This window comes from Pollicipes pollicipes, unplaced genomic scaffold, assembly GCF_011947565.3.
Source record: "Pollicipes pollicipes isolate AB1234 unplaced genomic scaffold, Ppol_2.1 Scaffold_7231;HRSCAF=8579_pilon_pilon_pilon, whole genome shotgun sequence".
Taxonomy (NCBI): Eukaryota; Metazoa; Arthropoda; class Thecostraca; order Pollicipedomorpha; family Pollicipedidae; genus Pollicipes; species Pollicipes pollicipes.
Genome location: NW_023597034.1, coordinates 26,293,870 through 26,318,052, shown reverse-complemented (window position 1 = coordinate 26,318,052; position 24,183 = coordinate 26,293,870). Strand labels below are relative to the sequence as shown.

General features: G+C 53.0%; 1 protein-coding gene across 2 annotated transcripts in view; it reads left to right on the top strand.

Moving 5' to 3' along the window:
* The window catches only part of LOC119110363 (transcription factor Sox-3), a 28,820-nt gene extending 5,437 nt beyond the window's left edge, over positions 1-23,383 (top strand). The window contains exons 2-6 of one of the 2 annotated variants that reach the window (XM_037234157.1): positions 6,985-7,803; positions 14,044-14,118; positions 16,142-16,281; positions 19,966-20,152; positions 20,913-23,383. In XM_037234157.1, coding sequence (XP_037090052.1) covers positions 7,313-7,803; positions 14,044-14,118; positions 16,142-16,281; positions 19,966-20,152; positions 20,913-21,246 — 1,227 coding nt within the window. In that variant the 5' untranslated portion in view covers positions 6,985-7,312 and the 3' untranslated portion in view covers positions 21,247-23,383. The remainder of the gene's footprint in view (positions 1-6,984; positions 7,804-14,043; positions 14,119-16,141; positions 16,282-19,965; positions 20,153-20,912) is intronic. The other variant, XM_037234158.1, reaches the window with a different exon arrangement.
* Positions 23,384-24,183: the final 800 nt, after the last annotated feature.

Sequence of the window (24,183 nt, the reverse complement as noted above, 5' to 3'; positions counted from 1 at the left end):
GTTTTTGTGTGTGTGTGTGTGTGTGTGTGTGTGTGTGTGTGGGTGTGTGTGTGTGTGTGTGTGTGTGTGTAACTGTTAACATTGGCTGTGCGTGCCCTCTCATACGAGGTAAAAATGGCCGAGCAACGTCAGCTGCATACACTGCACACGTCCTGTTTGTGGTATTCACTGAGCATGGCTGGTCATCATCGCCCAGCTCAGAGTAACATCTGAAGGGTCAAGGGGTCAACGAAGCTGATTTTAAGTCGTATTGGTCTTGTTCCTGAAGCGCATTGACCAGGAGTGATAAATCATGCGTTCTCAAAACTACTGAGCTTCATTGCGTGACCCACAAATGTTTATGGCCTTAACGCCTTGTGTCCATTCTCTTATATTCTGTTATAAAATCTGTATTAGAAAACCTGCATACATATGTTCACCTTGTAATGTCAACAGGAGTCTTTGGGTAGGTAGGTATAATTTTTGTTCCAGAGATATCATATTCCCGCAAGTGTTATCCGAGTAACACGGCCCTGATGTTAACGATTCAGCTTACATCGGTTGTAGTATTCAGCCCTAACACGCCATAGAGATAATGAATCCCAACAAAGAGCTTCTCGGTGATGGCAAGAAAGCACGCGATATATTTAATCTAGCCGAAATAAAATAAACATCGTAGATAAAAGATTAGTGGCGTCTGGAAAAGAGTAACTTGGTTTGGCTGAACTTTTGACTTTTGTTATGTCAGTGGGCTTTTTTCTCTTGTCTCTGAACGCAGGTTTGCTTGCAGAAGAGCTACGTGCCTTTATAAAAGTCCTCCGATAGGCGCACGAAAGAATTCGCTCGGTGGATTGGCATCAAACAGGCCAGAGAAAAACTTCTTACTCCCCAACTACCAACAGAGCCAAATATTGTTTTATGCTTCTAAGACACGAAGAGGTACCAACGAAATGATGTTTTCGGAAGTCTGCTTCATTCTCGATTCGGAAAAAATGTTTTCTCATGGCGTGAACGCACGTTCTGGTGATTTAAAGAGTGCCCGGGGAATCAATTAAGACAAACGTCGCACTGTTGTACATGCGCGACAAGTGTGGGTGAATACTCCACGGGCACCCGATCTCTTGTAACATCTGCACAGGGATATGTGACGCGGCGCAAACAAAGCGTAGCGTTGAAGACCGTTTCAATAACCACGTTAAAGACGTACGTTTACAGAGAGCGTAAATACCATGAGAGGAACATACTGTAACCTGATATACGGCAATGGAGCGTGGTGCAGCAAACCACACTTTAGAGTAGAAAAGAAGATTTTTAGAAAGCAGCACAAAACAACCCGGATCCCAGGATGTTAGTATCGCTACACATACACAATCTCCGTCCGAGCCTAAACACAAAAACGTCGCCATGGAAACTGGTCCAACCAACGTTGAACTAGTTTCCAGGGCGACGATTTGACGGTTTTCAAAGTACACCATAAATGATGTACACCATACATGAATACATACATACATAAATACTAAACCATAAATGATGTACACCATACGTAAATGCATACATACATAAATAGTACACCATAAATGATGTACTATTAAAAAGGGTTCTCTGGCTGTCGTGATGAACACTGATGCTCGCGGACAAGCTTCTTGCTATAACTTTGCTCGGTGCAGTCACTAGAAATTTTGGGCTTGGCTGCCTGTATTTCGGACAACCGTTAACATAGCGCCGTGCATTTGACGTCAGGACGTGGGAGTCTGAATGGCTGAAATGCTCGTGATCTCTATGGTACTCAATTATATCATTTTATGGTCGGTAGCTTAGAAAACCTTACATCGTAGAACCAGCAAACTTATACTCTAGCAGGCTGACGCCGCATGTTTCAGTCAGTCCGTCCGTCCATTCGGAAGTATATAAAGTGACGCCCCTCGACGCACTAGAAGAATATGCATACAAAAGTGTACACAGTGAGTGGCAACAAAATCAGACATGGAATAAAATCGGATATAGTGAGTAGTAACATTAGTTTAGTTCACTGTTTGACATGCAGCATTTCTCCGCGCCTTCTTTTGTCAGCTCGATGCGTGCTGTATCAAGCAAGACATCAAGAGGATGGCGTTGGGACTATGCTTTGCCTAGGTTTTTATATTAGCCATCTTAAAGGTACATAAAAAATTTCATTCCACCTTTGGGGATTTAACCGCACCTTGCCTTGTTGGCTCTCCCGCTGTGGCGGAGGGCCCGGGGCCGCGGCGGTGAGGTGGGGGGCTGATTGTCGGTCAGCTCGTACACAAACGTGACCCTGCGAGGCGGTCAGGGATGGGTGGTGCGAGGGGTCGACGCGGACGGGCATAGCGGCCGGGCAGCCGCGTGGTGCACGCAGGTTCTAGCGGGCAGAACGGGCACAGGAATCGGCGAGGCTCGGGAGAGCCGGACCGTAAAAACTTGGGTGTGCTATTTGGGTGTGCCACCTGAGATGGGTCGCATACGTCAGTGATGTAGTAAAAAAGTGCATCGGCGTCCTGAGCGGTCTCCGCCACTTGAGACATTTCCTCCCGCGACGGGTGCTGCTGACCATAGTGCAGGGTCTGGTCATCTCGTGTGTGAGGTTTCGCATTTCGGTTTAGGGCCAGCGGCCAGCTGTTGACGAGGCCACACTGGTTAAAGAAGCCAACTTTGCTACAAGAGTATTTACTGGCCAACGAAATTATGACTACTTGTCTCGCGTGCGGGATGACCTGCACTTTCACACATTTGCCACGCCAAATGTGTGACGTACAAACCGCTATCGCTGCGCGCAAAGCTTGTGAGCGAAGTGATCCTGAGTATCTTTCGCTTGCTTCAAACACCCTGACGCGCGGAGCAGTGACCAAACTACCCGCATGGACCATAACCTGCGCCTCCCGGCGGTGCGCACGGCGGCAGGACTGCGGTCCTTCGCATGCCGAACGGCATCTCTTATTAACTGAGTTGCCTGTGGATGTTCGACTACGGACTTCAACAGATCTTAAGCTCGCTACCAGGTCCTTTTTTGTGCGATACGGTGGTCTCATACTGTTTATGCGTGCATGCGTTTATGTGCTTTTCATCCCTCACCACTTTCCTTTTTGACATTCTGTTTTATCTCGCAGACTAATGACACGTGATAGCCACGTATGTATACGGAGTGTCATCTGATGTCAAATTAAATAACAACGACGGTCGCGCCAATAGGTGCGGCCACTGGGGAGCTTTATGAGGAGGTCACGCGGGTGAACTGCACTCACCATCATGTCCCGTCTGTCCCACAACTCAGTCGACGGATGCCCAGCACTCACGACGAGACTGTGGAGCTGATGTGTAACGTCCGCTTCAGCGATCGCGTCGTCCGGAGAGAGGTCATCTTCGGGGACTCTTGAGAGAACGCCTGGGATGCAGTGGAGCTTGCCGGACTGCCAGGCTGTGGTGAAGCTGCGCGCGAGCAGCTTCACGCGGAGGCGCCGCAGCCATGGGTCACTACGGTCTCCGGTCGTTGATATCCGGCAGGGACTCCTGGTCGAGGATATGCGCCAACGGACGGATGGTCTGTAAGAACGTCGAAGGACGCGAGACCAGCCAGAAACAGATGGCACTTTCGGGCCACCCAGGTCACGGCGAGCAGCTCCAGTTCGATGACGGCGTGGCGGGATTCCGTGGCCGACCGGCAGGAATCGGGAACAGCATTGCACCACAGCCAGTGCTCACCGTGGTGTTGCAGCAGAGCGTACCCCAGTCTGTGCAGCCGAGAGGCATGGGTCCGCAGGACGGGCGGGGCGCCGTCGTGGGTCGAGGAACGCGAGTACCGGAGGCGAGATGGGCGCCTTTTTCACAGCTTCGAAAGCCTGAATGTGAGCCTCAGTTCACACCCACGTGTTCTGGGGTCGAAGCAGGTCACGCAGAGGCTCAGCTCCCAGTGCAGTATCTGGCGAGACAGCACCCAGCTGAGTCACCAGTCCCATGAAGCCGCGCAATGCGGCGATGTCGGCAGGTGTGGGGAACTCAGCGATGGCCTTGACCTTCCGTTGGTCGACTGTGTAGCCGTCGGACGCCCCGTCGTAGCCACAGTCGTTGGCAGACGGCCCGGCGAAGACCAGCTTGCCGGGATGCAGCGCGATGCCTGCTGCGTCGCACAGCTCCAGGGTGCGGATGGCGTACTGCGATACTCGGCATGTTCCCAGTCGAATGCCAGCACATCGTCGACGATGTTGCAGGTGCGCGGGATGCCGGGTGGGGCTTAATCGTCCCGTCTGTTGCGCTTGTCTCCGCCGCGTTCTTCCGCGTCGATGCTCAGAGCACCCCTCCCTGACCGCCTCGCAGGGTCACATTTGCGGTTGAGCTGACCGATAATGAGACCCCATCCCCTCCTCCCACCGCCGCGTCCCCGGCCCTCCGCCGCAGTGGAAGACGCTGACTCCTCGCCGCCCGTCTTCAGCTCGACCCCAGTCTTCCGTGTTACACGCAGTGTGCGGTCGCCAGCCCCACGTGTGCGTCCGCATTTGTTGCCGCTTATGCCTTCTCGCGCGACGCCCGTGGCGTTCGCTCGAGCCGGTACCTGCGAATGCCCGCCTCCTGTCCTCGGCTCCGAGGGACGTGAGCCAATGTGAAGCGTGTGAGAACATAGCGAGTGTGAGGCAGTTGCACATGGGCAGATGACGTCGGGCTAACGTGACGCCGGCGCAGAATAAGCCAGCGTGCGACCCGAGGTCTTGATACAAAATCAGTGCTGTGGTTTCTAGGATAGTGGGAGGATGAGTCAGCTAACAAACTATTCTGTTAAGCTGTTGCTCGATACATTGCGTTTGGGGATCAGGAGAAATTCACGAGTTTGATGCAATGAAGCAAAGAAGATACTCGGACTTGGTCTTGTCTGTCCGACTGCATTCGTTCGCTCACTCACTTCATCTGAATCCGGACTGCGTTCGATTCGATTCGGAATCAGAATCGATTCATGACTCATGTCAAATTTTGGTCGATTGAGTCATTGACAGAAATTACTTCAAAAACCTTGACTCGTAATCGGGAATGAACAGCTTTTGTTCCCTGTTTGGGTTCTGAGCCGAATCAAGCTACCAATCCAGCTTTCGAACCGAATTATTTTGCATGGTCGGAAGTCACGGCATTTGGCAAGGAATACACTATTTTGACAAATGAGAGCATTGAAGTGTAGACTAAAGCTGCCTACTTCTGAATGAATGTAATGTGAGGACTGAGTATGTACCCCTAGTACCTTGACCGCATCCCAGTGTACCGTTTCCGCCAGGAAGTACCCTGCAGTCGCTCATGCCTGAGAACTGCCCACACTCCACTGATCTTCGTAGAGTGAAAAAGGCAACAATGGCGCGCCACATTGTGGCGTGCACAGCCTATTGTCTACACTCCACTGATCTTCGTAGACTGACAAAGACAACAATGACGCACCGCATTGTGTCGCACATAGCCCATTGACATATTGTCACAACAATATTGTTTTTGACATGCCTTTCTTAGCAAAGAAAACTCAGCCTTTGAAAATGCAGCTCTTACATACACATTACTTCAGCTAATAACTGATATGCAGCTTACGAGCCTCTTGTAGGTGCAATGCTCACAGATCTGCGTACTCCACGAACACTTAGGCTCATTCCAAGCAAGCGCAGGTCTGACACTTGCTTAGCGCCTGGTGCGGGGAGACCAAAGTAAGCATAATGCAATGAAGAAGACTGACTTTTCGGGGGAGCACTCAGCAAACACAAAGCTTGCGTTTCTGCCTGTTGTATCGGTGGTGCGGCTCCAGACAAGACACCGTGACAGCGACGGCCGCCCCGATCCTTCTCTTACCCCCCCCCCCCCCCCCCCGCCCGTCCCGACCACGTCGCCCGGTCACGTGACACACCGCCGCCGGCTGCGGGTGGATGCCCGCTGACCCAGGGTCACGTGGCGGCCGACCGCGGCAGGTCCAAGCGCGCCGGACTCACGTCCAGCCTCACATGAATGCAAAGTTCGTAAACACATGAGTAACATGCAAGCCACTGAGGGCACACTGCTCACAGAACTACGTACTCCACGAACGCCTAGGTCCATTCCAAATAAGGGCTGGTCTGGCACTTAGCGCCTGGTGCCCTGAGGTTGAAGTGAGCATAACAAATTGAGAGCAGATCGGCGGGGGTGGGAGACCATCTAAGTAAATGCAAAATTCGTACCACAAAATGTATATCCACGTCTCGTGCTGCTTGCCTTGTGGTTTCCCAGGAGCTTGATTGTTACTACCTACATAAATTAAACTACACAAATTATTATCTTATTGAACTGCCCATATAAAGCCGAGGCTTTGGAGCGCACAACACGAACAGCACTCAAACAGCAGCGCAGGTGCATCCTGTGGTGTTTAAAGAAAAACGATTGCGATTACACACGCCTGATGGCATTTCATACAATAATGGGATAATACCAACGCCTCAGGATCAGATAAATGCAAAATGCGGCGCGCCTTGGTGCACTGCTGTATGACGTGCGAGGGCTTCATGCTCCGCTGTAGTTTGCTCACAAAAGCTCTCAGAACAACCGCCGCCATCTCGCGCTTCAATCCGACATGACATGGGTACAGTCCGGCATGGAAAGGACATCGATTGGGCATGCAATCTGCTGTAGACATGCAGCGTCTCAGGACGTGGGAGTGCTAATGCCAATTCGATTCTTCCAAATCGATTCTTTCCGTGCGTCGCCAAAGCGTAGCGCTCGGTATTCTCGGGAACTGGAAGCGCCATGACACCGACGGACCCCCGCCCCTACGCCTACGGCTGTAAATGTTTGTTTTGTTGGGAATGAAAGCGTGCTACACCATAACATGGCACGCCGTGATCCGCCAGCATTAGTTTGCTGTTCCCTTCCACCCAAGCCGATTTAACACCAGCCTGGTGGCGACTGCCCAGACGCCATCTTTCCACCATCCATCACCTCAAGATGACGTGGAAAAATATCCACATTTCTTCACTAACGGGCGGCGAACCATTTCAGACTTCTTACGGAACCACCTGCTTGGCAAGATTCGGCCGGCGACGCTCCGCCCCATCCGATGACGTCACTGTAGTCCCGCCCCCGTCCAGCGTTCGGCGCGCTGATTGGCTGGTGAGCCGGTCGACGCTGCTCGGTTTCTGGTCGGGTCTAGACCGCAGACCGAGCGTCGTACCGACCGGCGGTGGGGTGCCGCCGCGTGTCTCGCGCCTTGTCTGCCTGCTGCCGGCGCAGTTCCAGCGCCGTGCGGTGCCGTGCCGCGGGTGACGTGACAGTGCGCACAGTGGCGGCGGCGGCGTGCGAGCTGTCCCGCGGCGGCGACCGGGACACGATGCTGACCGTGGACGGCGACCTGAAGCCGGGTCTGGGCCGCCTGGTGGGCGGCCACGCGCTGCACGCGCACCTGGGCCGCGAGGAGCTGTCCCCAGCGCCGCCCCACCAGCATCTCCAGCAGCAGCATCAGCACCTCTCCCAGCAGCAGCACCACCAGCACCAACAGCAGCAACAGCAGGAGCAGCAGCAGCAGCAGGCGCAGCAGCAGCAGCAGCAGCAACAGCAGCACCCGCCTCCGCAGAGTGGCAAGGCGTCGGCGGCGACGGACGCGGACCGCGTCAAGCGCCCGATGAACGCCTTCATGGTGTGGTCACGCGGCCAGCGGCGCAAGATGGCGCAGGAGAACCCCAAGATGCACAACAGCGAGATATCGAAGCGGCTCGGCGCCGAGTGGAAGCTGATGAGTGACGGCGACAAGCGGCCCTTCATCGACGAGGCCAAGCGTCTGCGCGCCGTGCACATGAAGGAGCACCCCGACTACAAGTACAGGTGCGTCAGACCGGCTCGGGAGAGTGGGCCTCAGCTCGGGTACGGGCGCGCGGGCTGCCTGGTAGCCCGCTATGGCCAGCCAGACCTGTAACGGAAGCGGGGAGCTAGCCTGAGGTCAGCTGCACAAGCCAGTCGCATATAAGTCGGCAGCCTGGTGAGCTGTTGACAGCACTACGACGTCGCGGGGTTAGGCTGGGGCCTGTTGAATTGAGCTGAGCTTGTTGAGTAAGTCGGGTAATGCAGGATGCGAACATTCTGTCACTCAAATTGATTGATGGCATGTCGCTTACCGAAAATGCTGCAGTGTGTACTATGTCAAACATGATAGCGTTGCTTGCTGATTCCCGCCATTCACGCTCCGTGCGATATGGGGTACGGCAGAACGACGCACGGGTACCTATGTACATGTAGTGAGCTTTTTGAATAGTCGTTGAAGGTGTTTAACTTCTTCCGTTCAAATTACATCACCAGAACCCCACGTGAATCCAGGTGGTGTTGGTGGTGATGACGGAAGAGGGACAGTCCTAGATCACGCAACTCAATTCCAGCGTCCCTCGTCTCCCACCTCCGCCAGTCTTTCAAATTTGTGTGTAAAAGATCCCTGTATCCAGTGGCACAGTCAGCATTTCTCCTAGCAGTGGACCAAATCGGGTCACGGGGGACCTCTTCGCTGCTAAACGGGCACTGGCTTTTTATTTAGCCTTTTTAGGCCCAAGTCTTAGTTTAATGCATCGGGGGGTGTATTTTTATTGTTTTACGAACCCTATGAGTATCTTAAACCGTCTAGAAGTGCTGAAGTCTTCTGATCCGGTAGACCCCCGCCACCGTCACGGGAGGGATATGGCTCCAACCCTCTCCCACATCCTTGGCTACGCCACTATCTGTATACAGGCCATGTAAAAATAAAAGTTAGTACACGTAAAGGTTAGGTAGGAAAGCACACGATATTTGCGCCAACAAACCAATAGGGGTTTGGAGTGGGGATAGAGTCAAGGGGCTTTTTGTACAATGTTTCATCATGCAAGACCTGGATGGTGGCGAAAAATTGTCCGGAGTTGGAACGGAACATGCTAGGTTTGACCAGAGTTGAACCAGCGCGTCTTCCGTTCCCGTCCCCCATCCCCGCTCACCGGGTCACCGACCCGATATTTTATTATTGCTGACGCCAGAGTTTGCAGACGAGCTTCAACGGCAATATGGAAGTCTGCTAAAAAATATGTGTGCCATAACCCAGCAACATATTCAAGGAGGGAGGGAGTTGTACAAATATCGTTCTTAACGAAGGGAATCGTACAAAACAAGGGGAGTCCCCTAAAATTTTAGCTAATAATATGCATGTAAATAAATACTGACAATAAATAAGTCGAGGTACATGTGCAACAACACGTGGATTGAAAAAAAACACCATCAGGTGTGTAGCTCCATATATATTTGAAGGAACGAGCTGCCCTTTTTAACTTCGAGAGGAAAGTGGGTCGAATCAGGAAGAAAAACAATTCTTGGCAAATTTTTGGCCAGGTTTGGCCATTCCTTGATATTTCCCTTTCCCCCCCCCCCCCTCACACACTTGCTTTGTGAAACTACTCCCCCGCGTGCAATGTTATTTCGCGCAACATTTGTTGTGACCGTTGCGCGTTAAAATGAGTTTCTTCTGTTTTGGTTTTTTTTGTTATCGTTGTTCCCCTCCCCATTGCCAACTCCGGCGTACACCACTCCCGTAACAACCTGAGGGACGGCATACAACTTTCTACGCATATCATGCAAAACCACTTTGTTTTTGTTGCTTGTTTTAGGTCCCGACCCGGTATCACTTCTCTGACTGGGTTTCGGGCGCTAGTAGCGGGGCTTGTCAGTGACGGCGGTGCTCCGCTTCAGCGTGGTCCGCGTGCGGTACTTCCCGTTTGCGACAAGCGTCCTGTCACGCGTTGCTTCAGGAGAATGGCTGGAAAGCTGCATTATACGCTCGCTAAATCTCCATGGTTTGGTGATTATTTTTCTGAAAATTGTCGCCATTTACCAGTTAATTTCTGTTCAAACGCAAATTTCATGACAACAGTAGACATTCTTTGATAATGCTTTTCATATTTTGGTTTATGTTGTGAGTGTTGAAAATGCTCAGGCAGTATGAATTAAACTGTTGCGCAGTATGCTGGCGCGCCTGAAGCGTTACATGAAAAACTACCTTAAAAACCTCGATGCCCCCGCCTACTTCTGATTTTTGGTTGAACTTCGTTTTTGACAAGGACTACAGTCCTTGCTTGGCTGATGTTATGAATTTCTTCCCAGGGTGGTAGGTGAGGAAGGAGGGGGGTGGCAGGTTACAAGTCATACAATCTTTACGGAATTTTGCAAAACGCGCATGCATTGCATGCCGGGTATATGCTTAAAATAAAATTTTGCCTTTACCAACTTTTAACCCTGACTGATGCCTTATGTTGTAAATACGAGACAGACCGTCATACTATAAATTTGAAAGTGCTCGTGTTCTGTTTGCATTATGTATTCTGCTACTTGGGAATTCTAACGTTTGCTTCTCACCATTTTGCTCTCCAAATATGGAAGCAGTCGGTGAGCAAAAGCCTGTTTCAGGCTACATCACGTCCCGAAGGCCGGAGCAAGCTGTCGTGACATGTCCGATAATCTACCACACCCTTAATCTAGGCGTGCCAGGTCCCAAGCGTATGAGTACATGGTCAGATTTGTCAATGACGGATGATACGCTGTTTTCCAAAACACGACGGAAGGGACTGCAACGCAAGAACTAACGTTCCCGTTTTCTCCGCGACAGTCAACCACCTGTTGCTTGTTTTGTGACAAGCTCGGCAGGCAAACAAGGCGCAATCAAATTTCGGCGCATCCCCTAGTGCTGGCCTGGCCAAACTGCGTCCCTCATTTCCTCAAGGAAAGAAGAACTCGAAAGCCGTTTTCGTCCAAGCTTCAGTCAGCTGGCTGCTCTGGAGAGACACTACAGCTTGCCTTCTGTCGGCAGAAAACCGAAGGCCGTGCTGAGTTATCGCCCTGTAACTATCACCATCCCTTCCAGCAGCAGCACAGCGTGGGTTACACGAGTAACGCACGTGCTGTGGCTCCCACCGGGGCTGCCTCACACCGGGCTGCCGAGTTGGTACAGTCTGGTCAGCTGCCTGGGTTGGTCTGGTAGCTTGGTCCGGCAGCTGGCGGTGCCCAGCAGTCTGGTCAGCAGGCAGGCCTGGTTTGTTGGTCAGGTAGCCTGGTTAAGCAGCTGGCGCCGCCCCACAGTCTGGTCAACAGGTTGGCTGAGCCGGAAGGCTAGACTGGTCGGGCGGATCGACCGCGCGGCGTGCTGCCGGGATCCCTCTGAACCGCTTGTGTTTGGGGGCAGGTGCGCCGAGCTGCACTGAGACGGAAATCGGAGAGTCAGGGTTCCTTGAACTTGCCACGTTTTCAACGTTTGGCAGTGGCACTATGGCTACAGCTTGTAAGGTGACCCAGTTCACGCTTGTCTCGACGGCTCATAACGTTCTGGGCCAAAGTGATCGAATCACCTGACCGGAGGGTTAGCTCAATGTCTTCATTTACGGCCCTTGGTTAGTTCGGTTCCGCTACATCCCTCCGCTGACTGCTTCTAACACCACCGGCGTTTGTCGACGCGGCCGAGCATGTTCCGGCTTTCCGCCGCATCGGCAGCGTGTGTTAGTCGCGTGCGTAATCGCCCCCCACCCCACCCCCCGACCGCCCGTCCCTCTCATGCGGCCCATTTGCCATCGATTACGGACAGACCGTGAGTCAGCAGAATGACAGATGTTCCGGCGGCAAACGGTTTTCGGGAGCGCAACGAATTACGACCTCGAGCAAGCGGTTTGTTGAAAGCATGTCCCGTGGATGTGGTACCCAAATCGGTCGTTAGCAAGCCTCGGATGTTAGCCTGACGCCGTCAGCTTATTACACACGTTATCCATTCCGTGCTAGTGCTGCCGCTTTCGAGCCCGCAAGCTTCCTCGACAAGAGAAAAAGTCCGCAGAGTTGTTCGCGGGCATTGCCTGCAAGGGTTACGGGTTGCGGTGAGCTTTCAAAGTTTGGTATTCACAAAAGCATCGCTTTGGGGATTTAAACACACAATTTACTCTTTGGCTAAAATTGTACCACAGACTTGCGATACCAGAAAGGTGTTCAATTTACGCGTTATGTACATCTTCAATGAACATTATACGACTGCTCTATCATACCAACATAGTTACTTCTGACTTTGATGCGTCATTGGTTTTTTAAGTCTTAGCGATTATCTTTGAAATTCTTTCCCGTATACTATTGTGCAACACATTTTTTCTAGTTTCTCGGCCGACAGATTTAGACGTTTCAGCCGTGGTTGACCATCGGCGTCAGTCTCCTCAACCACTTGCAAAAATGGACACGATTTCAAGCTCGCTGCTGATCATCCCTACCCTGCCGCGCAGCAGCGATAGGGGTTAGTAGGAGCGAGACATCCGAAGTCCTGCGGCTCCGGCTAATGCTATGTATATATATATATATATATATATATATATATATATATATATAGCAGGCGCAAAGGAACCATGTAAATTTCTCGCAATGAGAGTACGTTCTCTTTTAGTTCTAGTTAATGCTGTTGAATGTGCATCGGTGATTTATGCATTATTAAATGCCTGTTATACAACATCATGCTTTGGGACCTCAGGGGGCTTATTCATGAACAGTTTTTTTGTGGGGAATACCGGAATGAGTTATGGGGCAGAGCGTGTTTTCAGAGTCCCGAAAAATGTTCTCTGTTCCGTGGACACGTTCCAGGACTAGATCACGATGTTCAACCGACCTTCCTGATGGGCGTCACTTGATAATCACACATTCACCCGAATCGCGCGCGTCTGCGTATCCTCACTGCACTCGCGAACCGTCAGTCTGAGATGCCCTGTCCGTAGCGACTCGTAACCGGATCGCTTCTCCGCATCCCACATTCCATCGCATGCGCCTGTCTGCGTCACACACCACAGGAGCGGGTGCTAATCGAGTCGCCCCTCCCCTCCGCCCGCTACATCGCGACCGTCGGCGGTAAGCCGCTCAGGGTCGGCCGCCGCCCGCTGAGCCGGAAGACCACGTGGGAGGGGGAGAGGGGATGGGGGGCTGATCAGCGGTCGGCTGGTCTGCTATCCGTCCGCCGGCTGGGGGTCGTCCAGGTCAAGAACGGTCGCGCGGGCTTGGCGCAGCCGCCCCGCGGCACGGTGCTGGCGCAACCTGCTCGGTTGCACCTTTGGCGTTCACACGTAACGCACGTTGTTCACTGGCAAGGTTCACTGAATAAGCTACCTGTGACGTGACACGTAGCTGCGCTGCAGTGGGCCTCACACATTGAACCTGCGGTCCATGTGTGTGTGTGAGGTGGGAGGTGGCCTGAGGTGTGGCAGGTGGCCGCCGCGGTCGACGCGTGCGGATGGAGAAGGTGCTTCAAACGTCGCATCGATGCCTCGATGTCTCGCTGACTCAGACTCCCAGACTCCCAGACTCTGAGTTTCTCAGACTCTCAGACTCTCAGACTCAGACTCAAACTGTCATGCTCTCATGCTCTCAGACTCTCAGACTCAGACTGGAACTTTCAGACTCTCATGTTCTCAGACTCTCAAACTCTCAGATCATCAGACTCGGACTCGCGGACTCAGGGAGGACAGACGTCAGCACGGCTTTCGTTGCGAGGGCTCGGAGACGCACCGTACCAGAGCTCTGGTTCCGCTCAGAGCTCTGGTCCGACCTTTGTGAAGAGCTCAATTATTGAGGGTGGGGATTTTTTATTTGCGTTCACTTTTCATGTCATTTATTTCCATACACGCCAGCACTGCTGCAATAAGCTGGGGCCAGTGCCTGATAAGCAGCAGTAGTGGGCCGCATACTAGTGCACTCAAAACTTCAAATTTCACTATTACCCAGATGGCAGGCATTTAAGCAGGGCTGGGCTCAGATAGTGGATGCAAAAGTATCGACTGATAACTACGAACGCTTTGGATGTGATTCACTGCATCGTGCCCTGAACAGTTAGAAGTCGTGGTCGTGGTATGGCTGAAGCGGGCTTTCGAACTTGATGACGGGCTTCGAACCTTAGCCCCTGGTCATGTGAATCAATGACATTTCTGCAAGCTGACTATGGTTGGTATGGATGCCATTTTACGGTGCTGTGATAATGAATCAAGTGGTGCACTTATGCAGCGTCTTCGCTGTGCACCTGGCACTTACACCCAATCCTTCTCGTTATAGATGCCGAAAAAGTCGAGCAAATCCTCTTGGCGGCGGCTCCAAACCTTTACTGACGAAGCCAACCGATTCAGACAAGTTAGTACCTACACACCTCACAGACACCGCTGGCTGGGGCAGTGGCCATCTACTCAGTTTTTATTTTTTACTGGAAAAGGGACTGTTTTGACCATACTTCCATTGAGATAAGGGTTCAACGATGCTTCTTCCTAAACGCATTTGTCGTTTTTAGTTGTCATGGCAGCCATCGTAAACAGTACTTGCGACTCTTTTTGAGCACACACGGCAGATTCCGCTGCGAATCTTCTCCGAGATCCTAGGTGTCCATCGCCAGCGCAGGTCCAGCTCCAGCTCGTGACTTTAAGAGCCCCAGTCCCGTCGCTTCACCAGCCCCCGCCGCAGCATGTTATTTAGAGCTTAGGCACCGGCGGCGGCATTTGGGAAGATTTAATGTTATGCCATACCGATCACAACGCTGCATGGGCAGAGACAAGCTGTACTGCTCCTCTTCCCGCCCTCCGTGCTGGCCGGGCCTCCTCGTCCATGCCCACCCGCTGGGACGCGCCACCGTCGCGGCGCGGCCGGGCGAGCCGGATTTGTCGTCGCCGTGTAATCGGGCGGCGTGTTTGTCTCTGCGCCGCGCCGTCGGCGCGCTGCGATGTCGGCCGGCCGGCCGCGGGCAGGCGGAAGGGATTCCCTTGGCTCGCGGTAATCCCTGCGCATGCTCGAAGGTCGCCGCGCGGTCCGGAGGTGGTGGACGCCGGCTGCCAACACGGTCCCGCGGACCGCTGATCGCGGGTAGGGCCAGGACCATGTCAGCACCTGCCTGTCCGCGGCCGTTTATAAACAGCGAAGTGTCGGGCGAGTGGCTGTGGCGATTCGTCCAGGGGTCGCTAGTGAGATGTAATGTTGGTCACTGCGTCACAGCTCACAAAATCACGTGCAGTGAGACGCAGCCAGGTGGTGTTGGCGATGTGTGGTTGTAGGTCTTTTCTTCCATGGAATATTCTGGTTCGGAAAAACTATATTTTCCAATCTTCAGGCAAAATTGTGCTTACAATGCATTCTTGCTTGGTTTCATACTGCATCTTTCAGTTTGCGGTTGGATTTGAACACTCTCTTGACGCGTCAGAAAACATTAACATTTTCCAGGACTGTTTCATCTCATTTAGTTCAGTTTTGAAGGGGGAGGGGGGTGTGATGATCATAGGAGCGCCCAATTGTTATTTTCGCTTATATTATGTTATAAGTTCTGCTTGAATTATATGCAAAGATCAGCTTGACACATTCAGTGCAGAAATATAGGATTGCAGCGCCTCTAATACTGCCACGCATTAAATAAACTTAAAAACAGGTTGAAAAAAATACAACTGAACCCGTGAGCAGCATGATGGGACGCAGATGAACTGGCCTGATGTTAGTGGTGGTTGCAGGAATGTTGGGTTACAGACAAGGGTGTAATTTTATTTTTAGTTGAGTGGGGGGGGAGGGCTCCAATACCTCAGCCAACCTTCCGGCTTATTATAGTTTGAACCATATATATATATATATATATATATATATATATATATATATATATATATATATGGTTCATAGAATCATTGACGGCACATTCACCTGGAAATCCAGTGATTCGTCCCAAAAAGCATCTTTGGACTCAGCTCTGGATTGTGTAGGAAGCTCAAGTTGTGACGGGTCGTGTGCAGAACGTGAGTTCCAAATGCTTGGAATTCAGTACCGGAAGGAATGTCAGTGTATGCACTAAGTGTTTTCATGACAGTGTTCATACGTTAAGTGTTGCAGTAAAAGTTCGCAGTGCGGTAATATTTTCAGTTACTGACAAAAACGATTTTCGTCTAAATAAAACACTTAGCTCTTCTGTGTTGGCGTTGTGCTGAAACTGGGCAGACAAAATCCGCCACATTGTCAATTGCTTAATCAGAGTAGAACGAATGGCGCAATATTGGCGCGGATCATCCCGTAACCCCGCTGCTTACGATCCGTTCGTGTAGCGTGTCAACACACCCATCAACCCAGGCGTGCATGTCAGGCGCGCGACATTCCAGTCCCCCGGTTATAATGAATGTTCCGCCATCTCCAGACCGCGGAGGAAGACGAAGGTGCTGCTGAAGAAGGACTACCCGCTGGGGGCGAGCATTCTGCAGCCGGAGCCGGTGCGATCTCAAGTCAACGCCGGCTCACGGCAGATCTACCAGATGGCCACCGGCTACATGTCAAACGGTTAGTGGACCGCGGCCGGTCAACGACGTCGCTGCGACGCGAAGGTCACGAATCAACGCTGGTGTGAGTTTGTGCTCGCAAAAAATTGGTGTGGGTTTGTTCTCGCCTGAGTATATGTAAGAAGTAAAACAAAAAATTAGACAATACAATGTGAGGCGGGTTTAGGGTGGATAAGTAGTGACAATGGCGAACAAATTACTCCATTTTGAAGAGATAGAAGCTGAGGAAATCAAAATCAACTATTACATGCAGCTAAATCAACCATCGCTATGCCAGCCGAGGGTATGATTTAAAACGGAGCATTTCGTCATCAGTTGGCCCCGACACCGTACGGGTGAGGGATTCTGTTGTGGCATCGGCTGGGGCAGCTTGGTGGCCAACAGCCTTCCAATTGAACAAATCTGTTGTACCAGTGATAGACCGGTGCGGCGTTGAATGTACATGAACAGCATGTATGTAGAATATACTGATGTACACACGACATGAACAACATCCCCAACATACCTGATGCTTGACCGGAAGAGAAGGCCTTGCGCGGGACATGGACAATCACAAATCACTTATGAAGTTAAGGCGATGATCCTTATGATGCAGTGAGGCATGGTGAACAAACTCCACCTCTCTACCATGGATGATTATCCAGGTGTGTGGGGGGGGGGGGGGTCAAACCCTACACTACATTGATTCCCAAAATTAAGCCTTAGGCGGGTGATTGTTTTACACCTCAAAAAAGACTAGAACCAATGTTCTAAGGGTAGATCTCCCGGGTCTGATAGCAACTACACATGTTGAGAACAGAGGCAGTGTTCCAGAAGACTTAATTTTACTAGTAACGTTTGATTTGCTTTGAGCTCCAGTGGGCAGCAATTACTATCGGAGTACGGATACTGTGACAATGGTAATGCGATATCAACAATGTTGACCGTTCTCTGGCCTGTGGTCAGGCGTCTATAGTCAGTGCGATCAACATGCCCTGGAAGCAGCCCTGCTGGTGGATCAACGGCTCATTTGGTTTGTCGTGCGGTGAATTACTGAGGACCGACCACGTGCAGAAAGTTGCAAAATCCATGACGCAGTGAGGGCCCAAATGTTGCCTGTGTCTGTAAAAAACAACTTATTTCTACGTCCTCCCTGCTGCGGCAATGTCTTGAAATATTACGAGTAATGAATAAACTAGATCATTCGTTGAACATCTATACCCCAGCTGCACAAACGGCGCATCACACATGCTCAGATAGGGGCGCAGCCAGAGGGCCTTCCCCTGCAGATGGGGCGGGGCCGTTGAGGCCGAAACCCCAGTATTTTTGCAGTTTAAGGCGCCCGTTGAGGTTGTAAGACATAAAAACTGACCCTAAGTTTTATCAAAATGAGATCTCGAGCCTTAAAAGATAGCCCGAATCCCAAAACAGGGACCCTATAGCGACGAAGTGGGACTCGCTCGGTTGAACGTACCCCTGTGCGCTGATTTGGCCGCTTCCTGCGTGGAACTCCTAGCTATGTCACTTTGTTCAGAGCGTTCCGGCAAAACGCCGGGCTGTGTGTGGAATCATTACGTCGTCTCAATTCACAACAATTTACAGTGGAGCAAAAACTTTATGTTCCTTATCATCACGCGATTCCGCGGGTCTATGCCCAGTACTCACCACGAAGGTGCGCGTCACTTACGGCTGGTGTGGACTCGCCAGCGGTCAAAATACGGCTGAAGCGACACGGTGCTCGAGATGGTGTGTGAGGTCGCCATCAATAGCGCGCCCGCTGTGTTGAACGCTCCGCCCCGGCCGAGACATTAGCGACCGGCCGGTTATCCAGTGGCTGTGTGGGTCAACACGCGATGCGGTAGCTATATCTGATTGCCGTGAACACGTACACACCTTCTATATTGTGGTGTGTGGTGTTTTCACGATGTGGCGCGGCCCATGCTCCGTGTCGTGGCAGAAACATCTCTGAACCGTAGTATTGTATGTGAAGACTGCAGACCGTACCGCCCGGAACGGATGTAAGGAGGCCAACGGCGCTGTGGACTCCCGAGACGCACCGCCTGGGGCGGATGTAAGGAGGCCGACGGCGCTATGGACTCCCGAGACGCACCGCCCGGGGCGGATGTAAGGAGGCCAACGGCGCTATGGACTCCCGAGACGTACCGCCCGGGGCGGATGGAAAGAGGCCAAGGGCGCTATGGACTCCCGAGACACACCGCCCGAAGCGGATGGAAGGAGGCCAAGGGCGCTATGGACTCCCGAAGCTCACCGCCCGGAGCGGATGTGAGGAGGCCAAGGGCGCTATGGACTCCCCGAGACGCACCGCCCGGGGCGGATGTAAGGAGGCCAATAGCGCTGTGGACTCCCGAGACGTACCGCCCGGAGCGGATGTAGGGAGGCAAGGGGCGCTATGGACTCTCGAGCCGGTGCAAAACTGAACTGCTTCACTCTTCAGTAAAAAAAAAACAAATCTTCACCATTGGGAACTTGGCACTATCACAAATTTGATGCTCGATCAGCCCTTGCACGATGTCGTGGTGGTTATAACAACACCCTGTTTGGAGCTGCTAACAGCTGTGATTTTTTCATGTTGTCAAGGTCATGTGTTTAAATTTTCAAGTGGAGTGAAAACTGAGGGCATTTTCGATTTGTCGTATCGGGGAGGGAACGAAACGAAAATGTCAAACCACTGTTTTTCACAAATGAAAAAAACAGGGAACGAAAATGTCGTTATCACTTTTATACTGCCCAAGCCTAGCAGCAATTCCGAAGCATCCAGTCGATCATCTCTCCTAACATCCTGATTTTACATAGCGAATGAAGGGATGAGCAGGCTTCCATTACTGCGGCGAGGGAGCGGTCCTCCACGCGCTGTCGGAGGGGCCCGGTGAGCGAGCTCGGTGACGGCGTCTCGTCCGTCACGCTCGGCCGGCCCAGCTGTCACGCGTGCCGACCGCAGCACGCCCCACAGACCGCCGCCGCGCCGCACGCGTGGGAACGCCAAGCCATGCCGAGCCGGACCGGGCGCGATCTAGCGGGGATGTCCGAGGCGCGGCCAGACGCTCGCGGCCACTTTGCTGGAGCGGTCATGCAGGGGAACGCTGTAATGATCGATGTGTGAGCGCGCTGGCAGTTGACAGCAAATCAGGACGGCGTGGTGGGGAGCATTATAGTTGGCTTTGGGCACGGTTCGGCGCGGATGTTCATTCTAATTTCTGAAGACTATGCGGCAGCTTTCTTGAGATAGACGGTCCTAACGGTAATCGAACATGACACGGTCGGCAGGGTCGTCTATGGGGATACCTATGCACAGCTGGGCTATCGTAAAACTGTTCAGATAAGGAATCGACATGGTCCATTGGAGCTGCACGTCGTATGCCATTACTATGGGTCTATGGTCGCAGCGAGAAATATACCAGACGCGTGGCAAGCCGCGTTTCGCTCAGGCTACTTGGGAGGAGTTTTTGTCGTGATGCCCAGGAAATATGTCGCTACCAGCTGAGTCAGGAGCATTGGAATGCTCAGAAGCACTCAGTCAACTTTGTACGCCGAAGACTTAACTAGTACGCAATGCAACTTTGCGCGCTGACCACCTAGCTTGCTAACCAATGATACCCTAGGAGAAGACAGTTTGGAGGCCGTTTCTACGCACACGTCCTGGCTGGCGCCGGTCACCACATGACACCGTTCCGCTCTCGGTCGCCAGGGTATGCGGCGTACGACCCGGCCACCTACCAGCAGCACGCCTCCATGTACGGCAACTACATGGCGGCCAACCCGTACATGGGCGCTGCCGGGCAGTACGAGATGCCGCGCGGTTACAGTCCGCCCACGTCCGCCAGCGGTCTGACCTACATGAACGGCACCAGCTACGGCAACATGTACCCCAACAGGTGAGCAGGGTCGGGTCGCCGGGTCGACCAGGTCAGGCGCAGGCCTCAGTGCGCAGGGATATTATTCATGGTAATTTTTTCGGGAGGCCGGAACAAAGTTTCGAGGTTTTGTGGTTTTGACAGAGTTGTCGGGTGCTGTTGTGCAGAATCTTAATTTTGGACTTTATGAATATTTCATATGTGCTCTAAAATATTTCATGCATGGTTATGGTGCGGTGGTCTTCACGTTTTCCTGCCAAAGCATGTGTTCTTATTTTTTTGTGCTAGTGGTGTTTCAGACGACTCTTGAAATTTGAACTGAACGTGTCAGCGAGCGGCCGCATTTCCACGGAGGCCACCGGAGTGGTCCAAGCATTTTGCACCACGTGCCACAAATCGGCTGGTTCTTTACCGTGATCTTGTGGTCGTGTTACATTCGATCATGTCCTGTACGATGCGTTGACTCGGATATCCACCGATTGGTAGCAAGTACGTCATTCCCTGCGACCTTATGAACCCACGCTCAGCGGAGGCTCAGTACGACACTCGGAACTCTACCTCTGTGAATGATCCCATCCAGTTTGTTCATCAGGCACTGCAGGGACACGACCACAGGCCTTTTACCAACCTGAAGCTACCGTTTCCTTCCGAGTCGTTCCATTCGTCTAGATATCTCAAACCTCCCTGTCATGTCTGCTGATCGGTGTAATTGCTATCCGCCGTTCATCTGCGCCGCATGCGCGTGACTGAGCCCTGACGGTGGTCGTCCCCGGTGCCGCAGCCCGAGTCCGTACGGCGGCCTGCCGACGCCCACCGCCAGCCTGCCCTCCCACTCGCCGGCCAGTCTGCGCTCGGAGACGCCGCCGGCACCGCCGCCGCCGCCGCCACCGCCGCCGCCGCCGCCGCCGCCGGCCGACCTCGGCGCCATGATGACCATGTACCTGTCATCGGAGCAGGCCAAGTACGCGGCCGAGCAGAAATACCTGGCGGCGTACCAGCAGCAGCAGCAGCAGCAGCAGCAGCCGCAGCCGCAACCAGGCAAGCCCGGACATGTACCAGCCGCAGGCGGGCAGCCCCGACCCGGTGGGCTACCAGCCACAAGCGGCCAGCCCTGAGTACCACCCGCACCACCCGCACCACGGCCACCACCCGCCGGTCGGCAGCCCCGAGCGGACGCTGGCCGGGTACCACGCGCAGCTGGGCAGCCCGGCCGCCGGCCTCACGCTGGCGCACCCGATGTGACCGCGGCCGGTGGGAGGCGCGCGCCCTGGAGAGGTCCGCTGATGGCCCCGGCCCCGCCCTGAGAGGCCCGCTGAGGGCCGTAGCACCGCCTGGAGAAGCCCGCCGGGCGCTGTGGTCACCGCTGGAGAGGCCCGCCGAGCGCTGTGATCACCACGGGAGAGGCCCGGAGCGCTGTGATCACTGCTGGGAAGGCCCGCCGAGCGCTGTGATCACTGCTGGAGAGGCCCGCCGAGCGCTGTGATCACTGCTGGAGAGGCCCGCCGAGCGCTGTGATCACTGCTGGAGAGGCTCCCGGTGGTCCGCGGTGATGGCCACGGAAAGTTACCTTCCCTCTGGAGGGAAGGGCCTCTAACAAACATTATTCCTCTGGAGAGGACCGTGATCCCAACAGGAAGGCCCACAGGAATCGTGGCCCAAGCTGCGGAGAGTGTGATCCCAGTTGTAGTCGTCCTCGGACACGTCTCCCCGGGCGATATCCGACATCGCTCTGTCGATCTGGGCGCTGGTCGCTGAAGAACCTCACCCGACCTGGCCTGGTTTTAACACCACTGACCCGCTGCGATTAGGACGCGGAAACGGTGAGCGTGCGCCTTTTCCAATTCACTATTTTTGGTTGGTTGACCTGTTTGCCTGAAGTACCTTGACGAAATCTCAATTGACTGGCGGAGGAATAAGGCGTCAATGTTGAGTGACAGTGTTACTGTTAACATTCTTATGTATCTCGGACGTAATGCACACTTAAAGGGACAAAAGGTTAAATATATGTGCACTGCGAGTGCATCGATAGTGACCAAAGTTGTCTGCTAACGCAATTTTTAGGTTATTTTATGTAAGCTGCATTTTTTTCAAAAACGATGCTGGCACATAATTGAACAGAGCTCCGTAGTGTTGTACGGAAAAAGGCATTTGCTGAGCACATATTCTCGGTTTCTTTGACTTCACTTCACTTCACTCTCGGCAACCCTGTACCGTATTGTGCAATCACATATACGTTCTATCAATTATCTCGCCCGTTTTCAGCATTGGGAAACAAAGCCGTCCATGGGTGTATGCAGAATTTCGCAATTGGGGTACAACTCAACATTTTTCACGTTTTTTTGGCGCACTGCTTGTGCACAGAACTTTGTTGCGTTACATATAACGAAGTCGCGTGTTTTCAATGTGCTTATTTCACGTACCCATTTCGATTTGTTATTGTCGTCATTACTTAAGACCTCAGAGACTAAGCTGTGACCAGTCCCATTTCATAACCAATGCAGTGTTTCCAAGTCGAGGTTGTGCATCGAGAAGTGCCTTGTTGGAGACCCTTGTCTCAGCTTGGTCTTGGCCCAGGTCTGGCCTGGGTTGGCCGCATCTCACGGCCGTCGTGACGTCACGGGGTCGGCCCGGCCGTGCTCGTGACGTTAGACCCGCCTCGGGTAGTCACGTCCTCTCTTCACCCGCGAGTCACTCGAGTCATACACACAAATGGCGGCGGGGCAGCCCGGCTGGCGGGCGGACGTGCCGCCCATCTGTTGGTGTCCGCGCATATGACGTGGCGGCCTCTAGCACGTGGTGTTGTGGCGAGGCAGCCCCACATCCTGATTGGCGCCGAACGTGATTGGATAGCAGTATTGTACGTACTACGTCACGGTTTACGTCACATGTAGCGCGTGTCCGGCATGTTTGTTGAATCGATGTTTCCCAGAACAATGTATCGTGCCAAGAAACTGCACCGCGCTCCTTCGCAAAAAACAGCCATAGGCTGGCGAAACGTTGAAGCCATGTTTGATTGCTGCATCCGTGTCTACGAACCTGAAAAAATGACCACTGCAGCCACGACAGCACAGGCGTAACCACTGGGTGTGAGGAGGGGGGCTGAGGGGTATGTTCCTCTACAGGTGCGTAGTTTCGCAAAATAAGTGTGTGTGAGGGGGGCTGAACAAAAAATGGCGAAGTCTATCCCCAAATTAGCCAAGAAACGAGTTTCTCCTCAAGTTTAGCCCGCTTTCCTCTCAAAGCTGGGGGCTGGAGCCCAAGTCAGAGGGGGGGGGGGGGGGGGGGCGGACTAGAACCTTCTAATTGAATAGGAAACTTCACCCCTCTTCCCCAATTCCACACAATGATATGTTGTTTCCTCTAATTTTGCCCGTATCATGCATATTTTCCCATTCTAATTGTCATTCCCAGGCTAGGCTGCTCCCTGGAATCCAGTTTCTTGCCCCCAATCCTAATCCGTCCCCCTTCATCTCAGAAGCGTGGTTACATCCATGCATCGCACAAACATGGCACCTGGAGCGCCACACAAATCGTGCACATGCTTACGATAGCAGAGCTCGTGACATTCGCCGTGCTGTTCAACTGCAGAATGTTCTCCGCTTTCGATTTCGACGGCTGCGAAGTACCCACGTGTCCGCAGTCACGGAGCTATGAGCGTTTCTTCTAAGGAGAGGTGCCAGCGGACACGAGGCCGTGCCCCTCACGCGTCTGCAGCATACATCCGTGCCATTACCGTGCCGTGCGCCACTTCGCGGCGTGTGTTGTCGTCAGTGTGGGTGATGTGGGCGTGCTTGCCCGCCTCGGGCCCGCTCTGGGCTTGCTCTGGTCCCGCGGCCGGGCCCCGCGGGCCCCCGCAGGCCCCAGGCGCCGTGCAGTCGGCGCCGATGTTGTTGTACCAGCTGGAGTCGTGCGATGTGTTTGCACGAAGCACTGGGTGATATATGTGCGTGTTTTATGGACACAGTACCAAAGCACGGAACCTTTGCCGGGCTGAAGCTTGTACATACGTAAGATGTAATGTTGCACATGTGGTGTTGTTATTAATTTCAGAA